This window comes from Onychomys torridus, chromosome 16 (genome assembly GCF_903995425.1).
Source record: "Onychomys torridus chromosome 16, mOncTor1.1, whole genome shotgun sequence".
Lineage (NCBI taxonomy): Eukaryota > Metazoa > Chordata > Mammalia > Rodentia > Cricetidae > Onychomys > Onychomys torridus.
Genome location: NC_050458.1, coordinates 48,380,759 through 48,393,315, shown reverse-complemented (window position 1 = coordinate 48,393,315; position 12,557 = coordinate 48,380,759). Strand labels below are relative to the sequence as shown.

At 51.5% G+C, this 12,557-nt stretch overlaps 1 protein-coding gene across 3 annotated transcripts; it reads right to left on the bottom strand.

Annotated features, from left to right (window-relative positions):
• Positions 1–291: 291 nt before the first annotated feature.
• Positions 292–7,502, bottom strand: Tspo (translocator protein). Of its 3 annotated transcripts, none has more exons than XM_036208594.1 (4): positions 7,447–7,502; positions 2,324–2,534; positions 1,592–1,730; positions 292–728 (listed from the first exon to the last, which is right to left on the bottom strand). In XM_036208594.1, the coding sequence occupies exons 2-4, from the start codon at positions 2,503–2,505 to the stop codon at positions 540–542; spliced, it is 510 nt and encodes a 169-aa protein (XP_036064487.1). In that variant the 5' UTR covers positions 2,506–2,534; positions 7,447–7,502; the 3' UTR covers positions 292–539. The 3 variants fall into 3 exon arrangements, with proteins under 3 accessions (XP_036064487.1, XP_036064486.1, XP_036064485.1); XM_036208593.1 differs by having other exon boundaries at positions 7,423–7,485; XM_036208592.1 differs by lacking the exon at positions 7,447–7,502 and adding an exon at positions 6,977–7,051.
• Between the last annotated feature and the right edge of the window lie 5,055 nt (positions 7,503–12,557).

Below are 12,557 nucleotides of genomic sequence, written 5' to 3'. Positions count from 1 at the left end.
CCCAACTGCTGCCTAAAGTGGTTCTCGGTCACCCAGATGGAGCCCTGGGGAGGGGGAGGTGACAGCGCCTGGTGTAGGCAGGTCTGGGCCAGCAAGATGGCCCCCGTCTATGGTGCTGGGAATCAATACACCCGTCCTGCAAGATGGGTGTTGGCGAGCCACTCTAGGTTGGAAAAGCTGGATGATGCAGCCCAGACAGGCCCAGCCTCAGCAGCAGAGCCATGCTGCATGGCCATAGCCCCTGCTGTCCCGCAGACCAGGTGCCCGACAAAGTACAGTGTCTGCTACACATGAAGTTAAAAGATTTTATTTAGCTCTAAAAGCCCCATGTTCCTAGGGCATGCCTGGAGCAGTGCAGAAAGGCAGGTACAACTGTCCCTGGATGGGACTTGGCACTGACCACCTTGACCTGCCTGGTGGCTCCCTGGGCCAAGCAAGACCCAGGTAGACCAGGCAGGCCCAGGGGTCTTGAAAGCATGATGGGCTACCATCCGTGGTACCTGGCCAGCAGTGCTGTGGTCTTGATGGGCAGGGTACACTCACTCTGGGAACCGTGGGCCACCTCCCCGGCCAGGGTTATCACGCCATACATAGTAGTTGAGCGTGGTGGCAAAGGCTAGCCAGGCCAGGTAGGGGTAGAGCAGGCGGGCAGCTGACGGGCTCACTCGGTGCCAGGCTAGGGTTGTGGCGGTTGCAACCCCACTGACGAGCACAAGGTCTGCCAAGGCCTGCAGAGACAGGAGGTGGGGAGGCTAAGACCCTGTTGGGTCTAGAAGTCAGAAGTCTCGCTTAGCCCTGACTGCACCCCTGGGGTGTGATGGCTGCCTCTGCTCTCTGTTCTCAGCCTCAGTTTCCTTGTCTGTAAGTCCCTGCCTCTGTGCATGGAGACAGCCCTATGTATGACAGACAGGGACACAGCATGTCCAAGGGTGAAGCAGTGGCCGGAAGGCATCTGACCTGAAGATACAACGTTGTCAAGTGCTGACCCGAGAGGCCGGTGTGAGGGGGGTCAGACGGCTGTGGTGTGCATGTCACAGGCTCAGCAATGACATTTTTTTCAAGGTCTCACTATGTAGTCTTAGCTGACTTTGAACCAGCTATGTAAACCAGGTTATCAGACTTAAAGCAATCCTCCTGCCTGTCTCTGCTAGGACTGCAGGCCAGGCATATATCACCAAACCTGAACAGGAACATTTTTAAGGAGAGGCTTTGTCCCCAAGTGTCATCACGCACAGCATCAGATGTGATGCTGGTGTCTTCTTGCCATGGCTTCTAAACCCAAGATTACAGCCCCACCCACTTCAGTCTGGCCCTCTGGACTTTCTTCACGGAGGGAAGATGGACTGAGGTGGCGTTAGTACACAGGTCACTGTCACCTAGGCTGGCCTAGCACCCTCCCGCGCTCAACTGATCCTCCCACTTCAACCTCTTGAGAGCTGAGACGGTACCTGACTCACGGAACTTCTAATGGGGCTGCAAGCCACAGGCCTCCCCTGCCACCTGCAGATACTGATGTCATCTGGGATATGGTATCACCTGTTCTCCCAGGGCCATCTCCAAGACCCAAGAGTTAAGCTGTGGCCACACTTACCCAGCCCATCTGCCGGGCACCAAAGAAGATGGGGGGCCATGCCCAGTTCAGAGCCAGCTGACCAGTGTAGAGACCCAAGGGGACCACAGCCTCTTCTGTGAAACCTCCCAGCTCCTTCCAGACCATGTAGGAGCCATACCTGAAACAGACAATGGGTCAGGACATCACAGGGCAAGGCCAAGAGTGCTACTGTCCTGAGACCACTCGGTGATGGCTCAGATATGCCCTGCCACTGACTTCTGTGTGATCTCAGAGAAGCTGCTTGCCCTCTCTGGGCCTTTGTCTCTTCTAAGATTGCTATGAAGATTTGAATTGAGACCCTGGTCAGTGTGGAGCTACAGGATGAAGGCTGGGGGTAAGGGGACAAGCAAGTGGCAGCTTGGTCATGCAGGTTCTTGAGGCCATGAGGCAATGGCTGCAGGGGTCTGGTTCTGTACAGTACAACCAAAGGGCACAGCTGCTGCCTGTTCATCTTGGCACATGGTGCTGTTGTCCACATTGACCTTTATACATGGGGCAGCCTCGGTAATGTGAGCCCAGGCTGGGTTCCCAGAGGCAAGCAGGAAAAAGTTCAGTCTTGCACTGCATAAGTTGGCAGCCTTGCCACCCTCCCTTTCCCACGGGGGAAATGATGCCACTCTGTCCTGGGGCCTCCCTCTGCACAGGGGTTCAATGCCCAGCCTGATTCCATGGGGAACAGGGCACTGCAAAGTGGCACCTGCAACCACCTACCCCATGGCTGAATACAGTGTGCCCCAGATGGGACCCAGTGTCCAGCGAGGTGGATGCCAGGAGGGTTTCTGCAGGCTAGCATACCAGCGGAGGCCCTCACCACGCACAAAGTAGGAGCCCATGAAGCCTCCCAGACTGGGTGCCAGAGTGAGGCCCACAGCAGGCACCCAGGAGGGAGCCATAGCTACTGCAACTGCTGTTCTGGAAAGATCTGAAAGAGAACACAGGGTGAGCGGGAGAAGTTCTAAAGAACCATGGGGAGCAGCCCAGCATTGCCTTCAGCTCCTCTGAGGTCCTGTCCCCCAGGATCAACCAGCCCACCTATTCCTGACGGGTGAGGCAGGAGAGCAGAGTCCACACCCCCATCCACACTCATACCCCTGCCCAGAGGTTTCACCCAGCATTCTAGGCCAGGCTCTGCCCTGTTCACAAAGCTATGCTCACACAGACACTCAGGAAAACACTGAAGACTGGGTCCCAGCCCTCTTTCCATGTCTTACAGCTCGTCTCGGGCCCTCTGCAGTCAATCTCTGGGCTGGAGTCAAGACTCTGTGAGTTAGAGAATGGGGGACCCTAGTGTGGAAGTCCAGGGCCCACTCTGCCTCTGCTCTCTGTGGAAGTACTAGGGCAGTCAGTACCCTGACTGGGGCTTAGTTTCCCCATCAAAAAATTGTTCCCACTAACACCTACACTGACAGTAGCTGGAGAATTGGGGTGTCTGCTTGCATTAGATAAAAATGCAATGTTGGGGAGGTGGTCCAGTAGGTCAAGCATTTGCTATGTAAGTGTGACAAGTGGAGTTTGGATCCCCAATATCCATATGAATGCTGGGTAAGTATGGTGACCCACCTGTAAGTGGAGTCAAGGATAGGGTTCCCAGAGCAAGCCAGCCAGACTAGCTGGAATTACCAAACTCTGGGTTCAGCAAATAAAGCAGACAGCTATAGGCACACCTTTAATTCCCACAGAGCCAGGTGGATCTCTCTGAGTTCAAGGCCAGCCTGGTCTACAGAGCGAGATTCAGAACAGGCTCCAAAGCTATGTAGAGAAACCCTGTCTGGGAAAAAAAAAAAAAAAAAAAAAGTGGACAGCTATTGAGGAAGACACTTAATGTCAACCTCTGGCCTCCAGAGAGAGAGAGAGAGAGAGAGAGAGAGAGAGAGAGAGAGAGAGAGAGAAGGTAAACTAGAATAGCCCAGACAGACCTTGAATGTGAGGACTTCCTGTGCCAGGCTCCTATGTAGCTGGGATGACCCACCATTGAGTCATGGCTTAGAGGACATTTTTAATGAGTTGAAAACTGTTTTCAACATAATCTTTTTTTTTTGGGGGGGGGGAGCATACAGGTAACTGCAGAGGATGAGCGACAGGAAGTAGGGTGGGCCCACTTGGGTGGGAAGGTGGCAACTTCTGGAGGTCAAACCTGGCTGAGAAGCTTTATGGAGGGGAGTACTTGGGGTCTGAGGGGGTGCCTGGGGGTCTGAGATGCTACCTGGGGAAAGAGGAAAGTGGATGGGCCGTTAGTTCTGCATTTGTCTAAGTCTGGACCAGAAACTGCACTGTCCTGCCAACACGGTGCATCCTGTAGCCCCTCAGCACTGGGGAGCCCGAGGCAGGAGGATTGTGGGTTCTAGGCCAGCATGGATACACAGTGAGGTTCTGCTTTAATAAGAGGGGCAGAGGGAGGAGGAGGGAGAGGATGACTGTCCCTGCTGGAGGTCACTGTTCCTCCTGTTGCCAAGACCCCATCACAGTATCACTCCTGCTCTAAGACCTGGGTGACCCCTGTCAGGGCTTTCTATTGGTTTTGTTGTTGTTTGGTTTTTTTGTTTTGTTTAAACAGGAGCCCAAGCTAGCCTAGAACCACTCTGTAGCCCAGGCTAACCTTTGAATGCATGATCCCCCTGCCTCAGTCTCCTAACTCCTGAGTGATAGGATTACAGATCTGCACGACTGTAGTAGTCTGGTTTACACTGTGGCTTCCTCTCCTCTCTTTTTTAGGGCACAAAGATACTATGTAGCCCAGACTAGCCTCAAACTGATACTAGTCTTCCTGCCTCAACTTCCCAATGGCTCAGATTACAGGAAGTACTACCACCACCATTAGCATGTTTCATTAGCTGAGGTGAAACTCCCCAAATTTAAACTAACGATCTTGTGGCCAACACCAAGTTCCAAACTTGGTGTCCATCTCCCACGAAGAAACCAATGGCTGCTGGCAGTCTCTCCTTGCTCCAACCTAGCCCTGCCCCTCCCCATAACCACGAACCCCCCATAGTTAGGTCCCTCAGCACCTTCTCTGGATATTCCTTACCAGGTCAAAGCCTGTGTACCTGGCTTCCTTCCTGAGAACCCCGTCTTAGACACACACACACACACAACCTGTAGCAGTACCTCTTTCCTCTCTGCAGGCTCTGTGGGGGACCCACTCCCACTTTTTCTCCCAGGGTACTCTTGAGGGAGCAGTGAGAAATACTTAGATGGAAATATAGAGGGAGAGAGACAGAAACACAGGATAACCTCGGGAGGGCCTGGATCAAAATCCACCAGCCTTTTCTGTCTCTTCTAAAGGGCTTTTAAAGGAATGCCAAGGGGTGGAGCAAAAGACCTCCCCCCAGCACAGCCAAGTGCAGACCCTTCCAAACACCTGGTAACGACACGTGGTCCAGCCATCCCCTGATGCAACCCTGCTGTGTAAAGCAAGCTCAGATCTCACTAGGAAACCTCTGTGGACCCCAACAAGGCTCTGCAGGCAAAAGTGCTCCTGTCACAGCACCCAGCATGTGCAGGGCAGGCCTAACTCTGTGCCTAGGAAGTCCCAAACAGGATCAACCAATGTCTCTACTAATGGCTTTCAAAGACAGCAAGTCTCCCATTATCCATCCACTCTACAGAAAAGGGTGGTAACTATCCCAAAGGCATACCATGAGGACAGGATCTGGGGACAGGACACTGAACCTCAGGTTCCTGCTACCATCCTCCAGCTGTCCCCCAAAAGGCCAGGCTGTGTCATACTCAGCTGCACTGAGATCAGAGGCAGGACCCCTATTGCGATCCAAGGTCACAAAACAAGACAGTCACCCATCCCACTTGAGACTGAAGGAGAAAGTTAGTTAGGCCGGGGACCTTCCCAGGGGCCTCTTGGAGACTGCCCAGTTCCTGAGTCACCCGCCTGGAGGGGTGGCAGACAGGCATGGGTGGGGCCCATGAAGCTGAGTCACCCTGGGCTAGGCTGAGCTGAGTAGGAGACCAGCCTAGGGTGGAGTCCCGGGAGGGTATAGGGGACAGGGCAGGAATACTCTGAGTGGGCAAAGCCATCTGCTCACCCTTTATTTCAGTCTCTCCAGAAGGCACACAGCATCCTAAACTTTACCCTACTACTAGCTTACTAGGGGGTCTTGGGATGTTCCAGGAAGGAAGTCGGGACACCAAGACCTCGCCGGAAAACTCCACACAGGGCTGTGGCTACCAGTGAGGGACCACTCAACTGCTTCCTCTAGGGGAGGAAGTGACTACCTCTCGACCTCTGGAGAGCACCTTGGACAGAGGACGTAGTACAAGAGAGAGCAGACCATTATTGCAGGCCTTTTCCACTTTCACTGCTCCAGGACTCTGGGGAACAAACCAAGGCATCACAAACTGCTCAGTGTTCCTCCTTCACCTGTCAAAGCTTCCTGTATTCCTCACAGCGGCCACAAGGCAGGGGTCAGCCACCTCTCTTTCATCCACACAACTTGCTCAGTAGCCAAAGGGTACTAATGCCCTTGCCGGGTGAAGAAATTGAGGCTCAGGAAATTGTAGAACATTCCAGGCCTGTGTCTCTAAAGCCCACAATGACACACGGCCACTCTGGGATAGCTTTGTCGTCTCTGCTTGGAAATATAGCACTCTGGGCAAGGATCAGGCCCACAGGCAGCCACTATTCTCTTCCCAGTGTCAGAAAGGTCTCAGGCCAACAGCGCCATCCTCTCCATCCCTTGGTGCTATCACTACGTGGAGCCTCGGGGCCCCATCTCTTCCTAGGACAGCCAGATAGGATGCCTGAGCCCTCCCTCATGGAGTCTGGAGTCGGCAGCCTCTGTAGTATTTCACTCCTGGCTAGGCAACCACAGACTACTGTAGGGGCATCAGTGCTTCTTAGGGGCATCAATGTCCCAGTCTGTGAAGCTAGGGCAGAGCCAGTGGGTCTAGGGCACCTGTTGCTCTGGGGCTTCCCCCAGACACAGTGACCCAGAAACAGAAGGGCTCCAGCTCCTCCTTCCCCTGCCTGAAGCTCCTCCCCATCCTTGAGCGTCCCTTCCAGCGATCCATTGCTGTCCCGAAGAATTTTAGGGCTTTTTATTCTTAAGGAACTTGCAAATCCTCATTAGACCTTTTACCAGCCTTTCTCATTCTGAAAGTAATCACGGTGTCGGTAAGAGGTCGGTTAGGACCGGCAGGAACTGGTCCTCACGAGATCTGGGGTGTGGGGAAATGGCGTTGCCGAGTGGCAACTTTTTCATACAAAGCAGGCTTTTAGGCGCCGCTTGCATAACCCCTAACAAGGGGGACGCAAAAGGAAGAAGCCGAAAAGTCGGATCAGGGAAAAGCTGAAGGATGGAGAGAACAAAAAACAAGCCTGCTGTCTGTTGATCCCTCCCGTCAGGTACCCACTTTCGGCAGTTTCTGAAGGCCACCGGGTCTCAGTCCAGCCACGGCCAGGCACCGATGTGCACACACAGTGTGCGAGTGCACACATCACTGCGCAGGAGAGGCGGCCACACTGTGCATGCAGGGGAAGTAGGCTTTGGCATCAAAAAGCCAGGGCGCAAGTCCTGACTCCTACCCGCTAGTGTGAACCTTTGCACAGCTTCAGCTGCCCACGGATCCCAGTGCTCCCCCACTAGGGAGGCAGGATTGCCAACAGCCAGAGGCCCCCTCCCTTCTGAGCTCAGCTGCCGCCAGCAGCAACCTATCCGGTCCCCCCACCGAGGCGCAGGACCTTGGCCGCTGTCCCCAGGGTGCCAACCACCCTGAGCTGCACACTCTCTTGGGAGGAGTCCCTCCCGTTTGGTGCTAGCCTCAGTTTCCCTTTTGTCTCCCAGCTGTCGGGGTCTCACCTATCCGCAGCCCCACTCACTCACGCAGTTGCTGGCTGCTCCCCGAAGGACACTGAACACAGAGGCGGTAGCCGCTGACCCCGCCCCACCCCACCCCGCCCCGCCCCGCGCAGCAACCGGAGGCACCCTGGTTTCTTATGCACGCCCTTGGCCAGGCATTCCTGTCTTCTTGGTGGGCTTGGACAAAGAGGGGAGAGATCCCTGCTCTGCCCAGAGCAGGGAGGCCATTGTTTTGCAGATAACCAATGTCAGGCTGTAGTGGCACTTGCTTGTAATCCCACCACCATAGGCTGAGACAGGAGGATGACAGTGAGCCTGCAGCCAGTCTAGGCTTCTTTTGCGACTGTGTCTGACTGAATTCAACCTATCAACTTATTCTGATTTTTTTTTTTTTTTAAATGAGGGACTGGGGATATAGTTCCGTGGTGGAGTACTTTCTTTGCATGCGCTGGCCCGAGTTGAATTCCTAGCACTATCCAAAACAAAAGAAAACAAAACTTAACCACTTTCTGCCCCTTGTGGTAGTAAGGCCCTAGGCACTCTGCCTGGCCACACCCACTTGCTGGCAGCCCTCAACCTCTTCCTGTGAGTCAATTAAAGTAAACTGGCTGGCCAATGAGCCCCACCCGGATCAGCCTGTTTCAACTTTCTGGGCCCTGGGATTATAACTGTGCACCACTACACCCAGAGTTCTGGAACTGAATCTCAGATCCAGGTGGTTACAAGGTGACCCACTAAGACATCTCCCCAGTCCCAGGTCTCCTGTTCTTTTTGTTTGGTTGGTTGGTTTTGTGAGACAGGGTTTCTCTGTGTAGCTTTGGGCCTTTTCTGGAACCCACTCTGTAGACCAGGCTGGCCTCGAACTCACAGAGATCTGCCTGCCTGCCTCTGCCTCCTGAGTGCTGGGATTAAGGGTATGCACCACCACCACCTGGCCTGGATCTCCTGTTCTTAAACAGCAGCACAACAGAAGGGGTGGTTATGACATCTCTCAGCACACCTCTGTTCTCTTGCCAATCCCTGGGGCAACTTACTGTACATGCCCATCACCTCTCCGTCTCTCTGTACCTCCCTGAAACCCTTGTTTCCCTCCTGGATGGGTTTCGTGTCCTACTGTGTATTTGCCAATGAATGTCCCCTGGAGGGAATCTCATAGTCCCCACAGTGAAGAATCAATGGGCGGAACCAGGTGGGCCTTGAAGAGGGGATTAAGTCCCAAGGACTCACTGTATGGCCTCATCCAGTCGTGATTCACACGGGAATAGATCCATCCATTATCCCGAGTGTGGGTCTGGTATCAAAGCCAGCTGGTGCTGGCTGTTGGATGAGGTCCCTCTTGCCAGATGATGCCCTGCATACCTTGGATTCTGCAGAATCCCCACCAGCAAGGAAACCCTTGTCAGATGCAGCCTCTGACCTTGAACTTTCCAACCTGAAGGTTGTCCGTAGAATAAACTTCTACTCTATGTAAATGAACCAGTGTGCGGTGCTTAGTGATAGCAACAGAAAAACAGACCAAGCATCTTCCCCGTCAAGGGCCCCTGCTTTGTCTGGCTTGAGCCAGCCCTCCTAGAGCCCTTGCTGGTGTGCTTAGAAGATGACTTTACAAATCTGTCCTCCCTTGTGGAGGACTGACGGCTCTCTAAGAAGGCTACTGTCCTTCAGAACTTTGCAGGTGTGTTGTGATCTAGTGGCCTCAGGCTACCTGTGCTGTGACATCAGTATGCAACTGTGCAGGTTGCTGGTCTACTCGGCTGCCGGTGCCACCTTGTTGCTACAACCTTTGGATGCAATCTATCTGGTTCTTTATGGAACAGGTCAAGTTTGGGCTGCAAAGTTTTGAAATTTTGCAAACGCAACCTTCTGTGTGAGAAGCTTAGCCCATCAAGCCATCATCCAAAGGGCTTGCTCTTTCTTATTTTTGTAATTATTTATTTATTTTTGGTATTTTGAGACAGGGTTTTTCTGTGTAGCCTTGGCTGCCCTGGAACTCCCTCTGTAGACCAGGCTGGCCTCAAACTCACAGAGATCTACCTGCCTCTGCCTCCCAAGTGCCGTTTTTATTTTATGTGTATGGGTATCTTGCCACAAGTATCTTTGTTCACCATGTCTGTGCCTGGTGCCTACAGAGGCCAGAGAGGCATTTGACACTCTGGAAGTGGAGTTAACAGATGGTTGTAAGTCTCCATTCGGGTGCTGAAAATCGAACCCAGGTCCTATGAAAGAACAGTCCGTGCTCTTAACCTCTAAGCCATCTCTCCAGCCCCCATTTTTTATCTTTGTTTTGGAGTCTTCTGTGTAATTTAGGCAGGCCTTGAACTCATGATCCTCCATTCTGGCCTCTCAAGTGCTGGGGCTACAGGTGTGCACCACCCTGCTTGAGCTTCCACAGCCCCTGCCCATGTGGAAAGGCCTGGTCGTTACTTTTCAGAATTGAATTGCTCCCCACCCCCAATGGTTTCCTGCACTCTGTTTCCTCACTTCTCTTTCGGGAACACCTAACACTCAGAGCCCTGGACTTCCTGCTCTGATCTCTCTCTCCCTGGTCTTGCTTTAGTTCTTATGTTTTACTTGTTTGCCTCTCCTCCACTCCCGACCATGCCAGTGTTTTTTCTGGATTTCACTGAGTGTTTCAGTTCGGCTTTGCTATTTTTTCCCATGCACACAATTATATCATTGCCCATTTCTGTCTTATAAGCACGCTGTCCTACCTCCTGAAGAGATCAGTGATAATTTTCTTTCTTTCTTTTTTACATTTATTTATTTGGTTTTTCAAGACAGGGTTTCTCTGTGTAGTTTTTTGGTGCCTATCCTGGATCTCGGCCTGTAGACCAGGCTGGCCTTGAACTCACAGAGATCTGTCTGGCTCTGCCTCTCGAGTGCTGGGATTAAAGGCTTGCGCTACCGCTGCCGGATTTACATGTATTTATTTTGTATATGAGGTCTGTGGAAAGCCTGCAAAAGTTGGTTCTCTCCTTCTTTCTATCATCTGGGTTCCAAGGACCAAACTCCGTTTTCAGGTTTAGTATCAAGCACACTTATCCACTGAGCCATCTCACTGGCCCCAAAGTTAATGTTTAAAAGCAACTGTTTTCTTCTTTCCTCAGTTTCCAAATTCTGTATGTTGGCTTTCTTTTCTGTTCAAAACAGGCTTTCCTCAGATGCCCAGGAATCCTTGGATGCCTTCTCACAAATGAGCAAGGCTGGGTGATGGTAACACATGTCTTTAATCCCAGCACTCCGGGGGTGGGGGTGGGGGCAGAGCCAGGTGGATCCCTATGAGTTCCAGGCCAGCCTGGGCTACAGAGCGACAGACAAGACTGTCACACAGTGAAACCTTGTCTCAGAAAAAAAAAAAAAAAAAAAAAAACAAGGAAGGAAGAAAGAAAGGTAGGTCTGTGGATATCAGTTTGGTAGTTAAGGTTCACTATTCCTGGAATATCAATGACTTCAGGATTTTCCTTTTGGAATGGCCAGCATCTCCAGGACTTGAAAGATAAGGGTCTAACTTTAGGATTCTGGGAGCTCAGTGGAGCAGAGCGCTGGAGGGAGTCTCTACATGCATCATTCCGTGTCAGCCTGTTTCAGTGGAATCCCCACATCCATGCCTCGCCTTCCCTTGACCTTTTCCAAACTGAAGTTCAGATGTTTCCCAGGACAGGGAGCAGTGGCTGCGGAGAGGAAAGGTTTCTAGGGATCTAACCAATTTTCAAGGATATTTGCAATTAGGTCGCTTTATGCTTTCTTTCTCCCCTGTTTCTAGGAGCACCTGCTACTGCATCTAGCTAAGCTTTTGGGGATAATGCTGTAGGAATGAGACCATGGCAACTCTCTTTTCTTTTTCTTTCTTTCTTTCTTTCTTCCTTTCTTTCTTTCTTTCTTTCTTTTTTTTTTTATTTTTTGAGACAGGGTTTCTCTGTGTAGTTTTGGTACCTGTCCTGGATCTCGCTCTATAGACCAGGCTGGCCTGGAACTCACAGGGATCTGCCTGGCTCTGCCTCTCGAGTGCTGGGATTAAAGGCGTGTGCCACCACTGCCTGGCTATCTTTTTTTTTTTTTTTTTTTTTCTTAAACTTTTTCATTTATTTTACATACCAACCACAGTTTCCCCTCCCTCTTCTCTTCCCGTTCCCTCCTCCACCTCCCATTTACCTCCCCCATCCACTCCCCCTCTGTCCAGAAAGAGGCAGGCCTCCCATGGGAGTCAACAAAGCCTGTCATATCACATTGAAGCTGGACCAAGCTCCTCTTCCTGCATCAAGGCTGGGCGAGGCATCCCTACATGGGGAATAGGTTCCAAAAAGACCACAACAACTCTTATAAAAGAAAATATTTAATTGGGGCTGGCTTACAGTTTCAGAGGTTCAGTCCCTTATCACAGTGGGAAGTATGGTGGCTTGCAGGCAGCTCCTAAAGGAGCTGATCTGGATCCATAGGCAGATGGAAGAGATTGCCACACTGGGCATGGCTTGAGCATCTGCGACCTCAAAGTCCACCCCCAATGATACACTTCCTCCAACAAGGCCATACCTCTTTAGTGCCACTTCCTGTGGGCCAGTGGGGGGCATTTTTATTCAAACCACCACAGTGCTTTTCCTCGTCAAAAGCAAGACTTCAGGGTTAGAGAAAGATGGTTCAGCAACGAAGAGGACATACTGTTCTTCACAATGAGATGAGAAGATCTATGTGGAGATAGGTTTCAGTGGACCTGAGTTCCATTCCCAGAACCCTCTCAAGTGGCTCACAACCACCTATGACTTTAGCTCCAGAGGATCCAACACCCTCTTCTCGACTCCATAAGCACCCACACTCATATACAGATAATTAAAAATAAAAAAATAGCCAAGTGTAGTGGTGCACAACTTTAATCCCAAGCACTCAGGAGGCAGAGACAGGTGGATCTCTGTGAGTTGGAGGCTAGCCTCATCTACATAGTGAGTTCCAGGTCGGCTACAGAGTGAGATTCTTTATCTGTCTACTAATTTAATCTATCATATATATGAGAACATAAAATAAATTTAAAAAATAAGACTGAACATCCTGAAATGCTTATTTGATTTTCTTCAAACTCAGTGAAATAGATGTTCAGTTGTGAATTACTGTGGACTGAGTGATATCTCCCCTCAAAATTCCTA